This window comes from Ruditapes philippinarum, unplaced genomic scaffold (assembly GCF_026571515.1).
Source record: "Ruditapes philippinarum isolate M1 unplaced genomic scaffold, ASM2657151v2 ctg312_1_1_1_1, whole genome shotgun sequence".
NCBI classification, from domain to species: Eukaryota; Metazoa; Mollusca; class Bivalvia; order Venerida; family Veneridae; genus Ruditapes; species Ruditapes philippinarum.
This window is the reverse complement of record NW_026860715.1, coordinates 527,508-546,130: the sequence shown is the minus strand read 5'-3', so window position 1 is coordinate 546,130 and position 18,623 is coordinate 527,508. Positions and strand designations below refer to the sequence as shown.

General features: G+C 32.2%; 2 protein-coding genes across 2 annotated transcripts; both read left to right on the top strand.

Annotated features, from left to right (window-relative positions):
* Nucleotides 1-5,016: 5,016 nt before the first annotated feature.
* Nucleotides 5,017-14,511, top strand: LOC132713170 (uncharacterized). Its single transcript, XM_060695655.1, has 9 exons — nucleotides 5,017-6,288; nucleotides 6,641-7,271; nucleotides 7,711-7,974; nucleotides 8,615-8,884; nucleotides 9,195-9,685; nucleotides 9,974-10,147; nucleotides 11,016-11,120; nucleotides 11,693-11,732; nucleotides 14,378-14,511. Exons 1-9 carry the CDS (start codon nucleotides 6,256-6,258, stop codon nucleotides 14,509-14,511), a joined length of 2,142 nt encoding a protein of 713 aa, XP_060551638.1. The 5' UTR covers nucleotides 5,017-6,255.
* On the top strand, nucleotides 12,244-17,383 carry LOC132713169 (uncharacterized). Its single transcript, XM_060695654.1, has 4 exons — nucleotides 12,244-14,068; nucleotides 14,378-14,803; nucleotides 15,751-15,868; nucleotides 16,537-17,383. The coding sequence occupies exons 2-4, from the start codon at nucleotides 14,650-14,652 to the stop codon at nucleotides 17,381-17,383; spliced, it is 1,119 nt and encodes a 372-aa protein (XP_060551637.1). The 5' UTR covers nucleotides 12,244-14,068; nucleotides 14,378-14,649.
* The last annotated feature ends 1,240 nt before the right edge of the window (nucleotides 17,384-18,623 follow it).

Genomic DNA, 18,623 nt, shown 5'->3' with positions numbered 1-18,623 from the left:
CGAAAACCCTTCAGCCACGGTGAATTTATATGTGAACGGCCTGAAGAAAACCGTATTATTCTAAATTAGGGCTTGTAACGACTTTAACTGTTGTTAAACACAGATGTAAATAATCCTGGAGCTTACTATAAGCATGTATATTTATAAAGAATCAAAGGGCTGCAAGTTCTCTGGTATTTTCTGATCTTTGCAATCTAATTCGTACTGTATATCTGTGTGTATTTTCCTGTATAAGTTTTTTTATGTATTATAATTCATTTTGCAAGGCACCAGAGTTTGATACATACGGAATTCTGCATAACTAGAGTTGCATAAAAATATCATTTATGTTCATTTTTTACGACAGCTACACTTTATCCTTGCATACCATGGCTACTTCCTTAACAAAGACACTTAAAAAATAATTTTAAAAAAAAGTTTCCTCGTCCAGACCTCTCACTAACTAAGCGAGCGCGTTACCCCTGCACCACGGAGAAGTTATACAAACAATGTCTGAATAACATCAAGTCATTCTAAATTTAGAACTTCCATATTGCATTTCGGGTGTAATCCTTATTAATTTCGAGGTATTTTGGTCAGGATAAGCCTGTTGTTTAAAATCGAAGTAAATAATTTAGCGAAAATCTTCTCGCCCAAACAGTCCGACATGTAGAATCTATATATTCCACTACTCGGTTTGTGTAGTATTCGGTAATCTACATCGCTAAAAATAGTATTTTCATTGATAAAATCATATTCATCCGCGTAATTTGTGATTGTGCATTTATTGACAATTATATAAGCCAACGCTATTTTTAAACTTTGATTGCGTTGTAATTTGTTGGATACTTAATAACAAAATAAAAATATTTCTTTCTTTTAAATCGCTAGTTTTAAGCTGTTTTGAGAACTTCTTGTTGTAAGGTTTGTCGTAAACTTCTGTGTCAGAGATTGAATGCCCGCTTTGTATTTACTTATTTTCGATCAGAAAATACAATAAAACAATATTAGAAATCTTCGACCATTCGGGAATTATTTTGCTTGAAAATTAATGTGCCTGTCTTTGACAATCTTTACGCAGTGATCTCCCCTGAATTTTCCGGCATTAGTGTACATATAAAGGGAAGTAACCGCTTCAAAAAAGTGGACTACTTTCGGCATTTGCAATTAACAGCATAAGACTCTGAAATTTCGCTACCATTATTTGTTTGGTCTGACGACCCAAACAAATAAAAATGAAAAACTCTTGGGTTATTGTAAATACATTCTGCATTCTTACATTTTCTTTCAGTACTTACATACATTCTGGTATGATCAGTTAAACAAAGTTTGATTTGAAAATATTTATTGATCAGATCTCAAAGGTTGTGAAATAACGCACGATGGGGGGTCCGAGGTTTACCTCTTTGATTAGCCGTTTGGTATATCCACACCAATTATGATGAATGTTTGTAGGGGAGTTCAATGATAAGGTTATTACTTCTTGTAGCGACGAGATACCCAGTTATACATGTATATGTTTTAGAAGTATTTTGAAACTTACAAAATATTTGAAAAGATAAAGTGCAGCATTAAGAGTATTCCGTCAAAGTAGAAGGGACTTTTGGAATACAAAACAAAGTATTTGGGAAATCTTTCAACACACTGTTATTTTTTTACAGTTTGTGGATATATTGACTTGTGAGATTTCTAGGACTTTAATGGGTATCCTGAATTTCATTTTGGCAGAGAAAGGCTTCATCAAGGCGTAAGGCTATGGTTACACTTGAGATTTAACAACTAACGTATTGGCATATTGATAAGTATAGTTAAAGGTTATTGTTTTATTGCCGGTACTATAACCAATTTTTAGCTCGACTATTCGAAGAATATGAGAGCTATTGTAGTCGCCCCGGCGTCAGCGTCCGCGTCGGCATCTGCGTTGGTTAAAGTTTTTTGTAAAGTCAAATATCTCAATTATTGCTTGAGATATTCAATTGAAACTTACAATACTTATTTATAGTAACAAGGTACATCACATTGACAAGTTGGATAACTCTACCTACAATATTGACAGAATTATGCCCCTTTTTAACATAGAAATTTTGGTTAAAGTTTTTTGTTAAGACAAATATCTCAATTATTGTTTGAGATATTCAATTGAAACTTACAATACTTATTAATAGTAATAAGGTTCATCAGATTGACAAGTTGGATAACTCTACCTATAATATTGACAGAATTATGCCCCTTTTTAACATAGAAATTTTAATTAAAGTTTTTTGTTAAGACAAATATCTCAATTATTGTTTGAGATATTCAATTGAAACTTACAATACTTATTTATGGTAATAAGGTACATCAGATTGACAAGTTGGATAACTCTGCCTACAATATTGACAGAATTAGGCCCCTTTGAAACTTAGAAATTTTGGTTAAAGTTTTTTTGTAAAGTCAAATATCTCAATTATTGCTTGAGATATTCAATTGAAATTTACAATACTGTTTTTATAGTAACAATGTACATCATTTTGCAAAATTGCATAACTCTGTCTGCAATATTTGCAGAATTATTTGCCTCTTTGAAACTTAAAGATTTTGGTTAAAGGTTAAAGGTCTTCAGAGATATTTCCTTGAAACTTTACACATGTACTTAGGGTCATAATTTGAGGGTCATAATTGTATGTCACTGACCAAGTTCCATAACTCTATCTTGCATTAAGGCTGATTCATATCCCCTTTTCTACTTAGTCTCTTGGTTAATGTTTACATGCAAGTTTTACATATCTCAATAACTATGAAAGATATTTATTTAAAACTTCACATATGCATTTAGGGTCAGAATTGTAGGTTACTGACAAAGATCCATAATTCTATCTTGCATTTAGGCTGATTTTTCTTCCCTTTTTCAACTTAAAAAATTCATGGTAAAGTTTTGCTTGTAAGCTGTTATCGCCATAACTACTGAAGGGTTTGTGCCTTTTTTGGGACAATTGTATGCATTCATAATAATAAACAGTGATTTACTTGATAAAACATCTTAATAACAAGCCTTTGTACCTTTTCTGTCAATTTTATGTATTCATAGGTAATTAGTATTATTATACTCAATAAAACACCCTTGTGACATTACCTTCCAAATAGTCAAGCCAATACTGTATAATTAGACTCTCTTTAAGGCCTATAACATGAATTTATAAAAAAAAACTAGCCCTTTTGTGAACTTAGAAAATTTAACATTATCAAGACTCTTTAACTATCAAGCACTTAGAATAGTCGAGCGTGCTGTCCTTCCGACAGCTCTTGTTAGCTCACCTGTCACAAAGTGACAGGGTGAGCTTTTGTGATCGCTTTTCGTCCGGCATCCGTCCGTCGTCCGTCCCTCGTCCGTCCGTCCGTAAACTTTTGCTTTAAATGACATCTCCTCATAGACCACTAGGCCAATTTCATCCAAACTTCACAGGAATGTTCCTTTGGTGGTCACCTTTAAAAATTGTTCAAAGAATTTAATTCCATGCAGAACTCTGGTTGCCATGGCAACCGAAAGAAAAATCTTTAAATATCTTCTTTTAAAAAACCATAAGAGCTAGAGCTTAGATATTTGGCATTAAACATCTTCTAAAGAGTGTCTACCAAGTTTGTTCAAATAAAAGCCCTGGGGTCAAAATTGGCCCCGCCCAGGGGGGTCATTGATTTTCCCTATATGCATATAGTAAAAACTTAAAAATCTTCTTTTAAACAACTGTAAGAGCTAGAGCTTAGATATTTGGCATGAAACATCTTCTAGTGAATGTCTACCAAATTTGTTCAAATAAAAGCCCTGGGTTCAAAATTGGCCCCACCCCAGGGGGTCATTGATTTTCCCTATATGCATATAGTAAAAACTTGAAAAATCTACTTTTAAAGAACCCAAAGAGCTAGAGCTAAGATATTTGGCATGAAACATCTTCTAGTGAGTGTCTACCAAGTTTGTTCAAATAAAAGCCCTGGGGTCAAAATTGGCCCGGCCCTGGGGGGTCATTGATTTTCCCTATATGCATATAGTAAAAACTTAAAAATCTTCTTTTAAAGAACCGTAAGTGCTAGAGCTTAGATATTTGGCATGAAACATCTTCTTGTGAATGGCTACCAAGTTTGTTCAAATAAAAGCCCTGGGGTCAAAATTGGCCCCGCCCCAGGGGGTCATTGATTTTCCCTATATGCATATAGTAAAAACTTAAAAAAATCTTCTTTTAAAGACCAGTAAGAGCTAGAGCTTAGATATTTGGCATGAAACATCTTCTTGTGAATGGCTACCAAGTTTGTTCAAATAAAAGCCCTGGGGTCAAAATTGGCCCCGCCCCAGGGGGTCATTGATTTTCCCTATATGCATATAGTAAAAACTTAAAAAATCTTCTTTTAAAGAACCGTAAGAGCTAGAGCTTAGATATTTGGCATGAAACATCTTCTTGTGAATGGCTACCAAGTTTGTTCAAATAAAAGCCCTGGGGTCAAAATTGGCCCCGCCCAGGGGGTCATTGATTTTCCCTATATGCATATAGTAAAAACTTAAAAAATCTTCTTTTAAAGAACCCAAAGAGCTAGAGCTAAGATATTTAGCATGAAACATGTTCTAATGGGTGTCTACCAAGTATGTTCAAATAAAAGCCCTGGGTCAAAACTGGCCCCGCCCCGGGGGTCATTGATTTTCCTTATATGTATATAGCAAAAACTTAAAAATCTTCTTGAAAAAACCCAAATAGCTTTAGTTTAGATATTAAGCATGAAACATCTATAAGTAAATATCTACAAATTAAAGCCTGGGGGTCAAAACTGGCCCTGCCTCAGGGATGTCATTGTTTTTAACTATATGTGTATAGTAAAAACTTAAAAAATCTTCTTTTAAAAAACCCAATGAGCTAGAACTTAGATGTTTAGCATGAAACATCTTCTTATGGGTGTCTACCAAGTTTGTTCAAATAAACAAATAAAAGCCCTTGGGTAAACATTGGCATGGGGGGAGGGGGGGGGGGCTATATACAGGTGAGCGACCTCAGGGCCATCATGGCCCTCTTGTTAAAATTCCGATGGTAATATTTTGTCTGAATCTTATTATGAAAAAGCAGAGTCAAATCTGTTACACCTTTAAATATTTTGTTATTATAAAATTTTGACAAACAATGTTGCTAGAATTTGTCGAGGCTGATGCACGGTGCATATCCATAGCGGTACCCTCTTTGCGCAATATATTAAAGCGGTACTCTCTGTCATTCTCAGCTGAAAACATGTAGGCGACATACACCAATCTAGTAATTTATTATTCTGCTGATAAAAGGTGATATGTCGATTTAAAAAGTAAACTACGGAACACTAGAATGTTTGAACTATATCTTTTTAAGGAATCTGTACATTTTGCAATTACTGCAACTCCAGAGTACGCTACACAAAATCGCCATGTTTCGCCACACCCACCACCTCGGCATGTTTTAAGGGCCAAACAAAACCAATGATTTGATTATATACACATCGTACAGAGTAATCATTGTTATTGTATCTTTTGTCATATGTCAATAAATAGTCAAAATACTTTTTGAATTAATAAAAACACCTTACATTCGGTTACCTTTTTGCCATTGTGTTTTCCTAACACATGTACGTACCCTTCATCTCATTTGTTTTTATCATTTTTTTTCATTGTAGAAGAAACTGAGTATGCGACAGAGAACTCAATAAAATGTATAACACAATCCAGAATCGCTTTATTTTTCTGTGATATGTGATATAAGAAGTCCGTGGTCATTTCATAATCAAGAGAAAGGGTGCCTATGACAGGAAAAAGAGGTAACCCGTGTTGCTGAGAAACCGAAAGTTAGATGTCTTTATTAATCTAAAATGAAGGTTTGACTATTCATTTAAAATGTGTCCAAATATAATATAAAAATCACTACACGTAAAATGTATGATGTGTAAATAATCTGTCATTGGTTCCGTGGTATAATTCCTTTTCCACTCGACATACCACTTTTTATCAGAAGAGATGTCTGTATGTCGCCTAATTGTTTTCAGCAGAGAATGATTTGTGTATCTGCAAAAAGGCTACCGTTATAGGAGGGGAGCGCAAAGAAGGGAATGATATGGATATGCACCGGGTGATGGCTCGGAAAAGAACACTTGCCTTTTATGTTTCGGTTAATACAATTATAAGTAATTTTCTTTTTAACCATATATGCTTTATTCAATGTATTACTTTAGTTTCATAACATGAAAAGCTAACATTTCACAACAGGTGTCCATCTTCAAAACAGTTTTAAATGACGAATGGATCAAACACAAATGGAGACATTTGAATCGGTACATTCTATTTTTGTTTTAAAAAAGTATTTTGTTTAGACTTTCCGTAACATTTTTATAGGTTAACATTAAAAAAACAAGATACAGCACAAAATTATATCAAAAGTATATCGAAAGAACACAGTTGGAAATCATCATTTGATAAATTTTATGTCGGTATTAAAGCTACGTTTTCAGACAATTTTGATATATTGTATATAAATTCAACATATCTAATATATTTAATTTATTATAATTTTAAATGAGGTAATATTTAATTTTCAAAGACATTTCAGAGAATTTTCTCGCATTATGATTTTCAAGCATATTTCTTAGGCATCTTAAAAAGCATATTGCAATTATTTTGTTATAGAAGAGCATTGATATAACAAGAGGACATGAACTCTACCTCAGCCATGTTTTAATGTTAGAACAATCTTTGCCTGTTGCACTCAAGGCCATTTTAAAAAGGGAAATTGAAAAATGTGGAAAAGATATGGCAAATTTATTACATGAAAAAAGAGTGATATTAAAAGAGCAGTACGAAAGAGAGTATCTTCAACTTTTTCAAGATGACAAAGTCAATACAAACATTGACAGTTGGGATACTCGCCAGTTTTGTGCTGTGACATTGGTCTTGTTTAAATCAGATCTTACTGATCTGGAGGTTAAAGCTATACAATGTTTATATGATCAGAGAAAAGACATTGAGAATTACGCCGAATGTGCTTCCTTAACATACAATATCTACAACGAAAAACACAATTTATTGCACGAGCAATTACTCGAGCTAATTAAACTTATAGATGACAAAGCTAATTATGATTGTAAACGTATGATGTATTCAATTGAACCAAAGTCAATAAAATTAAATGAAAGGCTAATAGGAAAACTGAAACATACAAAAGATTTCAAAACTCATCTACAAATAGCAGTAGAAGCTAAATTGGTAACAAAGAACGACATTTCTGAGGAAGAAAACAATAAAAAACTTCAGACAATAAGTAAGTATATTAAGTTATTCTTCAAACTTTAATGTGTTTATGGAAAATTAAAGTGAGTCTATGCTTCTATTCAAGCTACCAATAATTGTTTTGTAACGTTATAGCGATACATTTGCAGAATGAACCCAGCACCGATTATTTAATAACTTCTTAGTAAACATAATTGCGCTCAGGTTTTAGATTAGTGATAAATATTTAGTCTTTGATGATATAATAGTTATCTTTTTCTTGTTTGAACATTTAATTGGCAATTTGCTCATTTTGTTTACATAACTTTGATTTAAATGAATCATTACGAAATACACATGAATTCTCTTTTGCGCATTTAAGCCAAAAATATCCGGTGATGTTTAATGATGTTAATAATTGCTTGTTCAACACAACAAATATTTGATTAAGCTGTTATATAACATTATCAAAAGAATACAATATATTTCAGGCCAAATGTTCACTGAAGAACTTCAGAACAAAAATGTCTACATCAATGATTCAGCTATTTTGACATGTAAACTCAACATTCCAACAGATGAAAATGTTGAGTGGAGGAAAGATTACAAGCCGGTTGAAACTTCAAACAATTTAATGGTCATGAGCAAGAATGGCAATCATTGGTTAGCGATTTCCCGTGCATCATTGGAAGATATGGGCAAATATTCTTGTGAATGTGGCAATATTTCAACATCTGCTGAACTAACTGTTACAGGTTATATTATTTATCAATAACCAAATACTCGCGTAATTGTTTAATCAGTATTCCAAAATTAAGTATTGATAAAGTCTTCATATAAAAATGTGTCCTTTTTGTCTCCATGATATCCCCCACAGTATCACCCAATGTCCAAATACCAGTGTAACGTAAATGTGATCATAACACTTGTCATTCTAAGTACAATGTACATACTATCTTTGGTTAATGTAATAATATTTTTTTATTGGTTGGTTTATAGAAGACTGTAGTGCTTTAAATAAAACGTTGGAATAGCAATTAATAAAATCGTTTTTACCAAATTATTCACCCATATCGGGACTCAGTAATGGTAAAGGAATTGCATCTACATGTTTTAAAACTAATTACTTTGAGTACAAGATGCAGAAATTAAATAAATATGTACGATCTAACTGTCAAACATTGTCATAATGAAATTAATTCATTTATTTTTATAGATAATTTGTACAGTCGATACCTTTAGTCTTTACAAAAAACTGTTTTAATGGACAAGATATCAGTAGATTTGTTTGCTTTTATTATTCACGTAATTGATTTACAACAATTTATTTAGATAATATGACAATAACAAATTTAATATAATTCCTCCAAATATATTTTCGTTCTCTTGTGACAGATGAAACATTGAATTTGGTCGTTGATTTGCCGGACAAGCCCGAAGTAATTGAGCATAGAAACATCGATATCGAGTGTAAAGTTAACCTACTAACGAGTAAAGCAGTTTGGCGACACAATGGGAATCTTTTAGAATCATCTGATAAATACGTTATACAAGCAAAGGGAACTACACACAAATTGACGGTCATGAATGTAACATTTCAAGATGAGGGTGAATACACAGTGAACTTTGGAAAAGTCTTATCTCAAACAACGTTGGTAGTACAAGGTCATTATATCTTAAGTCCACTGTTTAAATGAAAAACTATCTATTAGAAAAGAAGGTTAACTTCTTTTTTGGTATTTTCTTTTCTTTTATTCATTTTTGTATTGACTTTTCATTACACTTTTTTCGGTAAGTTGGTTGTCATAACAAATTTATTGATACTGGTTTATAATTGTTTTACTGATTTTATTAATGCTTTTGATTCATTACTAGTTCTAACATTAAAAAAACATTGCAGCTTAGTCTTCACACATTGTTTTGTCAAATACCTTTAAAGCTGAGGCATATTTATGTTTGTTGAAACGTATTTAAGGTGATAAAGACCTTTTACACAGAACTCAACTAATAGAGGAGCTATACAGAAATTGGGTAAGAGGGGCTCTGGCACTAAAATATCTGAAAACCGGTTTAGAGGGATTTTTCGACAGCGCTGTGAAGAGTCAACATGATGATATAATGTCAGCACTAGGAGGCGCTTGTAATTCTTGTACAAAGGAAAGTCTTATTCCTCATAAACAAAATGCATGTCCAAACCAAAAGAAGCATTTATGTCTATGTACCAAGAATCAAAGAAATAAATTGACAAAAATGTGTCCCAATGGAGGATTTTGTGGCAAATTCTATGATCGAATAGTTTGTGATCATCGTTTTCGTGACCCATTAATTGCAAACACGGATGTCCGGAAATGGAGCACTGAGCCTTGGAGTGTTGCTACATGTTTTGTAAATACTACTGGCTACGAAGACAAACAATCAGCTAAGTCTACTAAGTTTATTTATAAACAATATTTACATAGTAAAGAAGTTAGGAGAAATTAACATCGATGGAAAAAACGATGCGTTTGCTCAGGTAATTTTCACCAGGTTCAGAAGTCACATTTTGTCATGTTTCATTTCAAATAATCATTTCACACATTTAAGATAATGCCTGCATTTTGCAAGATATTGATTTCATTTAAAATAAGTAACAATTTTTTATGGCTAACTTGTGGTTAAGAACAGCCTTTTCGTATCGCCAAGAAACTCAATTCAGGTGTTGTAATTTAGAAAAAGATTAAAAAGACATATTACATATTAAAGTGTTTTTCATAGGCACGAGAAGTGCGAAATGATATTCTTCACAATCCAAACTATGAACTGTCTGAGAATCAACTTAACAAGTATATAAAGACATTTAAGGAAGTACTAGAAATCAAAGACAATCATGGCAATACACCTCTGAAAGACGAGCCAGGCGTAGAAGAAGCGTTACATTTACTAGATATGGTAATTTCCCTTGAAATAATGTAGCATTTAAAAAGACATAATGTGCCTAATGGGGACACATTTTATTAATCACTTTTCTTCAGATATTAAACTTTATCAAAATTTGTGGGAGATCAGTTACAGTTTTAATTTAATGTATCAATCCAGAACATAATAATCTATTTCGTTATATTTTATATATACTTTGCAATTCCAATATTTTTTTAATTATTTGTCCGTACTTGCACGTTAAGTTGTTTTGTATAAGTTGATTGAGCTCCTTGTATGGAATAAAGTGGTTAAAAGCGTTTTACAGTAGACACTTTCCTGCACTACGTGTTGTTTTTAATGATATGTAACCCCAAAAAAAAAGATATGAAACTAATTCATTTTGCACAATGGAATTTGTAAATATCGCGACCCCTAGGAAGCGTTTATCACCACAAAAGTTTAAATCCAACTAGATTGTTTAAATTACATGAACATCATTGGTAACATCAATTTTGAAAAAGATATTAAACATTTAACTTTAATAATTATGGGTCGGTTGTGTCATTTCAAAAAAGAAGCATTTCATACGGACTGTATTAGATAGATAAATTTATTACGGCATAGGAAGCATATACATAGTTGACAACATAACATAGGATAACATAATGAGCATTTTTAAATACTAGATCACATACGAGAAAACTATTACATGCTCACCAACACCAAGGATAACACAAAAAAGTGCAAAAAGCTCTTATTTCCATTGTGGTCCTTTGTATGGGCGTTATGACATAGACAGGCAGTCCTTAATATAATCATGTTTAAAAGTAAGAATAAATCATAAAAATGTTTATCAAAGTCAAATCTTGAGTTAATTCCTATCTTAAATTTCTTACAGGTGCAGAAAAATCAGATTGAGATAAAGCTTGAACATAAGGGGCGACAGCTAAGAGAGCACGGAATGTCTAGATTAGAAGAGAAATACCAATCAGCAAAACAACAGGCAAGTATCATAGTAAATGCTTTTGAGTATATCAGTTTTTACGACTGACATAGTAAGTCAATAACAAGTCTCATAAGATCTTTGAAAAATACCAAAAAAAATCTATAGGTGCTAGTCTATTTATTTTATGCGTATTATTACTGAGAAAAACATGTTCAACCTATCATTTATTACTGGTGCTCTTTTATCTGTCATTTTAACATGGCTTATTAAATTATAATGATCGCACCCATATATAGCATTGTTTAAAATTTGTTTAAGATGCGAACAATACATTCGTGACTAGTGGAAAAGAATACAATTTTAAAATGACGTAACAGTTTTGTTACGTTAATTTACACTATGGTGATAAACTATTCTCATATAATGACTTCATCTCAAGCTTTAGTAATACAGTTGCATTTAGACGGTGATATCTTATCTTTTCTAATGTTCAGTAAGTATTAGCACGACACTGAGTAAGTAATGTATCATTAATTGAATATGAGCAAATTAATTATTATTCAAATTCAGTCTCCTTTATTATTCGAATAAAATATATAACGCAACGTTTTAAACTTTTCTTTCTTCAGCATGAATTGAAACTTAAACTGATGGAGCGACAGATAAAAGGTTTGTCCTTGACATTAAATTAAAACAAATAAGAGCTTATCCTTATACGAAATAATCTAGAAAAGTGCAAAATTTGGTAACTATATGTAATGCTTGAAAAACTACTAGGTGATTAAACCATGATTTGAATTTAAAACTACGAGTGTGGATAAAATCGTGGAATCTAGTTGCATTTATTTTGTTTGTATTGATAATTATATCAAATATACATAATAGTTATATATCAGCATTTTTCTATATATCTTTTTAATTTGGGAACGATATGACCAGTGGGTCTCCCATGAAACCATTGTCGAACGGTAAGTGTAATGTACAGTTGAACGGAAACGACGTCAAGATGACATTTCGACGTTGACAGTTTACGTTACAAGTCAGCGTATTTTAATCGCCACTACACTCAACGCACTTGTTGTCCCGTTCCATCCACTACTTTTACCTTCTGAAACCAATCTGCATCGAACTGACGTATCAGACTGTATGTGTGTGTGTGTGTGTGTGTGTAAGCTCTCCTAGAAATCTTCCACGTTACATGTAAGCAATTACCTCTGAAAACCTGAAAATCGTGAAATTGAATTGCCTGATTTACTCATTTGTAAACAGTCTGGTGGTCCTGAAAAGAACAACAGAAGAAATTCAATTTTGATAAAAATAGAAAGATGAAAATTTATTAGAACAAGTCCAACACAGTGAGACCCCATAAAAAACTCTCACAACAACAATGAACAACACTCACGTTAAAATAATGTAAAAAGTACCGCGGTTTAAATGATGATATTAAACGACATGATTTGTTAAATCTGTATCAGGACAAAGAAGTTTATATACTTTGTAAGAAAACAAGTTTGTAAAAGATATAGCAACATGAAATATTCTGAATGGAAACTTTGGAGACATTACCCTAGATTGGAAGTTTATATATGGTTATATTTCCAAAGGAGCTAAAAGTTTGCATACGATGTATGATCAAAAAGTTCTCCACCCAATATTCTTCTAGCCACTACACTGATATTTACACACGATACGTCGATACCGATACCGTATCGAAGATTACTGACCGAGTTACACGCGGTTTTACGGAGATTAAACAACATAAAACACACTTTGATCAGTAGAGGGTGTGTCATTAAGACCAAATGGAGAAAATGGAAATCAGAGCCGTCATTAAGTACATCTGTAAGAAAGGGATGTCCCCCAAGGAAATCCATAAAGACTTCATGGATACACTTGGGAAGGAGTCCCCTTCCAATAGCACTGTGAAAAAATGGGCTGCTGAATTTAAGAGGGGCAGGGAGATGATGAGCGATCTGGACGGCCAAAATAGGTCCCAACGATGAAACTGCCAAAGCTGTGCACGATCTGGTCATGTGCGACAGAAGGCGAGACCTGCGAAGCATTGTTAGGGAAGTGGGTATTACCTTTGGATCATTTCAGCCAATTCTGACTGATGTCTAAGGCATGTCAAAGGTTTCCGCTAGATGGGTCCCCAGACAGTTGACTGACGACCAGAAACGGACCAGGCTTGACATATCAAGATATCTTTGTCTCGCTACGAGGATGAACCTGATTTTATCTACCGGATCGTACATAGGTCAATCACTCATCCCAAGTTGCGATGGCTGCTGCAGCTGACTGCTGCTTTGAAATTCTTCCACACCCCTACATTCTTCGGACTCGACCCCCTCTGACTACCTTTTCCTAAACTGAAAACCAAGCTTTATTGTTAATGTTTTAGAAGCAATGAAGGTGTCATGGAGGCGGCCAATGAGTTCTTTGAGGTTCTATTTTGAAGGGTTAAACAAGTTGGTGCACAGGTGGGCAAAGTGCATTGATGTAGAGGGCGAATATATTGAAAAGTAGGACCATAAGTTGGGTAATCTGACTAGCGGAAGTACATCTGGCCAAGAACTTTTTTTATCAATCCTTGTATACAATTGTTGTAGAGAAGAATTTTTTCACAAAATATTGGCAACAAACACTATTTTGTATAAAATGGAAATAGTTCAATCTAAAATAAGCGCCTTGATGTCAAAAAGAATAACTTCGTATTTATTTTGGAATGCAAAAATATTCAGGCAATATTTCTTTTAAAGATGACACGGATTGAATTTTAGAAATAAATGTTTAATGTTTTTAAACATATGTTATATTGCTAAACTCGTACAAAATGTATTAATAGCTACAAATATAATAACAATTTGAAATATAATATGATGTTTGAATATTTTTTTTTGTCTTTTTCCGTAATTGCACGAGTTTCGTTTTATTTACAGATAAAGAAAATACGCTTCAGCTTATGCTAAATCTTAGATCTGAAGGAACGCAAAAGAATGTTAAAGGTATTTGATGAAAAGAAATACTTAAAGAAATCGAGTTTTGATATATCATTTCAATGAATATTCGTTTTACCTTAAAGGCAAAAGAAAAAAAGGTAACATTTAAGTTACGCAATGTATTAATGATTCGACTTCAAATTATCAGTACTTAAACTTTTCTTTATAAAAACTGCAAAACTGCAAAAACGTTTTATCGTGCTTTAACATATGCAAACATCCTTTGACTGATTCATTTCAATAAATGCGTCCTCTGTCCTCGTCCTTCTGATAATGTACGTTAATTTGTGTCATAATTTCTTCTTTTTTTTTCAGAGCACTTCTTGCTCGATCTACAGATAAAAGTTATTGCTAAAAATGGTGAAAAAAGTGCTGAAGGGAATCAACGAGTTTATGAAGTAATGAGAGACTATATTAAAGATAAAGATGATATGACTGGTTCGCCTTAGGATGAAAGATCAACTGATACACCAATATATCACCTCGTAGAATACATCAAAGCTGTACAAAAATGCCATATCGTTGATGTTTCTTCCTCTGATCAATCGTCAACAGACATACAAATCAACTGTCTAGGTTCTGAAGCCATGGAAGATTTTCTCAAGACTGTCAACTGTAACGAATTTCAACAAGAATTGTTTAACCTTAGACGATGGTTATATGTGCAAAAGAAGGTTGAATCCCATGATATAATAGCTAATTGCTCATCAAATGGCATCGAGAAAGCAAAACAACGCCTGCGTAAGTTAGATCTATATATTAAGAACATTCTTTATATGTAATAGTGGTTTTTTCCAGCGGGTGCATTTGAAATCAATGTACAGTATATGTACCAATTAACTGATTGAAATCAATTGAAATATCTTTTTTATCAATATCGTTAAGATAACTTATGATTAATAAAACAACTTTCAACGTTGAAATTTTAAATCCATTTTATTCGACATGTACAGCGCGAATTCGCTATTCTTTTCATTATCTGTATATATCAATATTGACCAAAAGGGATGTCGATAATTCTTATATAAAGGATACTATTTATCGCCTAAAATCTTTAATCACCTAAACAATTACTCATACTGCGTAATAGCATAGTAGTTGAGTTTTGGCTTCGTCAGTGTTGAGGCCCTGGTTCGATTCCTGAAAAAGGCATTTTTTCTTTACTTATATTTTTTGTTTTTTTTGATATTTTTAGTTCCTCGTAAATTTCTTTCACACAATACTATTAGAGAACTTTTATTAAGTTAGAAACAACAGAGTTTTAAATATAATTAATTTGACAATACTATTCAATCTGTTCAATGACTGTTGAAATCAAATACATTCAATTTTTCTAAATCATTACTATTTAATTAACTTTAAATTGAACAAAATATTAAATAAATCACAGGTTTATTTAAGTGAATATGAAAGTAAAAACAATACAGACACAAAAAATATTGCACAATTGCAGATTTGATCTCGAATTTTTTTATTTTTTTTTTACATGAACTCTTCATAAACTGAACTCTCTAACCCCTACGCAACTCTAATGTACATGTCCATATCCACTTTTATTTACTATATTGCAATAAAAATGAAAAATATAATAACTGAATTATTTGCACAACCCATTTTGTCATAATGGTACGACCAATTAATGAAAACGTTATCGTGTTCGACTTATACAAAATTATGAAATCTTTCAGACTTTACAAACGTAGCGAGAAATATGAATTGTGCCAATCATCAGAATATACAATGCACTGAGTATTGTCCTGACCATGACACGTTTTTCTGTGCAGCATGCAGGGAATCAAAACATGGGTAATTTTACATTTCTTACATTCAGTAATTTATCAAAAGGTTGTAAATTTAGAACAAAAGGTATCACATTGAACAACAACAACAACAACATTCGTGTCATTTTTTTTTCAATAATAATTCTGGATATAAATAAATTAGTTTTGAAATTTCAATCCTGTAAAACACAATAAGGAAAAAGGAAACCATCTTTTTAATATTCAAAAATATTCCAATCATATAACATTATCTTTTTACTATCATTTTTCAGATAGATTAACAGGAGATATAATATAATGAAGGAATTTAAATTGTCCTTATCATTATAATATATAAATTACTAAATGTGTACATAAGTATTATTTAATACAATGGTGAATATTCACTTTCATAGTATTGTCTATGTACACATCTTTAGTACATGCTCTTAAAAGAGCATAGAGGTTTTAAAAGGCATTTATTAGAGGTTTTAAATAAATAATCGAAAACAATAATTTTAATTGAGGATAATGCCTTTGTTGAGTTATGTTAATGAAAGTGTATTATAAAAATTATATCGTTCAAACTGGTATAAAAGATACAAACAAAATAATGTTCTGTTCAATGCTAGATGATTGTATGTCTAGTATTCCATATATCACTCCTGAAATTCATAGCTGAACATAATGTCAAAAATCTTCTTATTTCTACAGCACTTGTCATGGAATAAAACAACTTATGTCGTATGTTGAACGGAAGCGTCGTCTAGCCATCAAGAGTTTGAAAGGAGGTTATAACGTAAGGATAGATAATACTTTAATAAATATAGACAACAATGATCAACTTGGGTGTATGATCACTAGTATGTGTATGCTTCCTAAAAGTGAAGTTCTCCTTGCTGATTTCTTCAATAAGAAACTAAAGAAATTGAACAGTTCGTACACGGTAACCAGTTATTGTGGTCTACCGGAAAAACCCTATTCTGTTTGTTATAAAGGCAAAGATACAGCTGTTGTTAGTTTAAGAAATACCATACAGTACGTAAATGTGTCAGGTAATTTAAACCTAAGACAATTGATGAAGCTAGATCATAAATGTTACGGTCTAGCTTGTCACGGTGACACACTGTATGTTAGCAGTGGAGACACAATTTACAAATATGACAAAGACTGTAAACAAAAGCAGGTTCTCTATCAGCTAAAGTTTTACACATACTCAATTGTTTTAAGTGACGATGGTGAGCGACTCTACTTCAGTACAAATACAGGTCTGACTACAATAGATTGTAAAGGAAATCATATCAGTTCACAATTTGACGGTTATACTTTACGTGATATATGTATTGCTGGTGAAGGTATGGTTCTTGTATTAGATGAAAAAAACAATGTTCATCAGCTGGATTATAATGGAAAAAAACATGGGACTGTAAATAACATACCATTAAGTAATAATAAATTGTGTTCTATGTGTTTCGACAAAGAAAGATGTAGACTTATAGTTGGCGTTGTTGAGGACAAATTACGTGTTTACAAATGTGAGCTTTGGTCACAAGTTAGTTGATAAAATTGTTTTGGTAAACCAATTATCAAATGGAAAATGCATTGTTAAGCTCTTTTTAAATCAAATCTGGCATATTTTTACTCATTGCTTGATATCTTGCAATTATAATTTGTTTCGTGAATGCATATGTGAGTGCATACAATTTCATAATAAAAGTTGAATAGTAATAAGTATGAAACTTTCTTTGTTTTAAATCCAAATCAAGATACCTAAACAACAAGATTTACTTATCCTGCATATTAGCCTCTTTACTTATACACTCTGTGTTACATTTTTAATTGGCCGCCTACTTTTTGTCATATTATATCTTAGAAAGGGTTTTACATGTCTATTCTGCTTCAGAAAAGCTTTTATTTATTTTCATTTCTCGAAAACTGTTTAGTTTTGGTATCTTGTTATGATTTCCAAAACCATACTCATTTGCTACATACATTAACTATCTTTTGCATCTTCAGTTCTATTGGCAATTGGTATAATGATAGTAAATTGGTATTTTGAAAGGAAGTCAAAATACTACTTTGTTTACATTTGGTACCAATACACATAACGGCATGTTCTGGCTTACTTTTTCCAGTTGTAAAACATCTAATATGCACTTCGTCCATTATCTAAACATTAATTACTAAACACATGTCTGCTATATCTAAAGAAAGATAAATATATGGATTCATGAGGCATAATATGCCTTAAAAGAAAAAAAGTAAATAATCAATCATTTATAGCTTATATGGAACCAAATAAATGCAATTTCGCGTACGTCTATGTATTCGTGAAAATATAAAACAAACTGTAATTTAGACCCGACATGTTCTTTTTCTTTCTTTTTTGCGCGTGTGTATACATGTGCGCGCAAGTGATAAAATTTGATTTTGATAAGACTGTACCAAAATTGTTGTAATATAGACATTAAAAATAAGGAAATTTTTCGTATTAAATTGTATATAAATCATTCTTTAACAAATTGTCATGTATTTATTTAGATATAATTATAGAAAAGATATTAACTCGCACTAAAACGCAATTATTTCTATAAAAAATCGCGAATTTTTGTTCGCGTCATATGTAGCCCGTTTACCAACTGTGATACTTTGCCGATAAATTATGTAACGTTTAAGGTCCCTCACGATTGGTTGCGGCAGCTAGATACTTTCGTGATTGATCTTGAAAAGAGGAATGTTTATAATGGAGATGTCATATTTCAGCACACGTATGAATTTTTTCATTTCTTTCTGTGTTACAT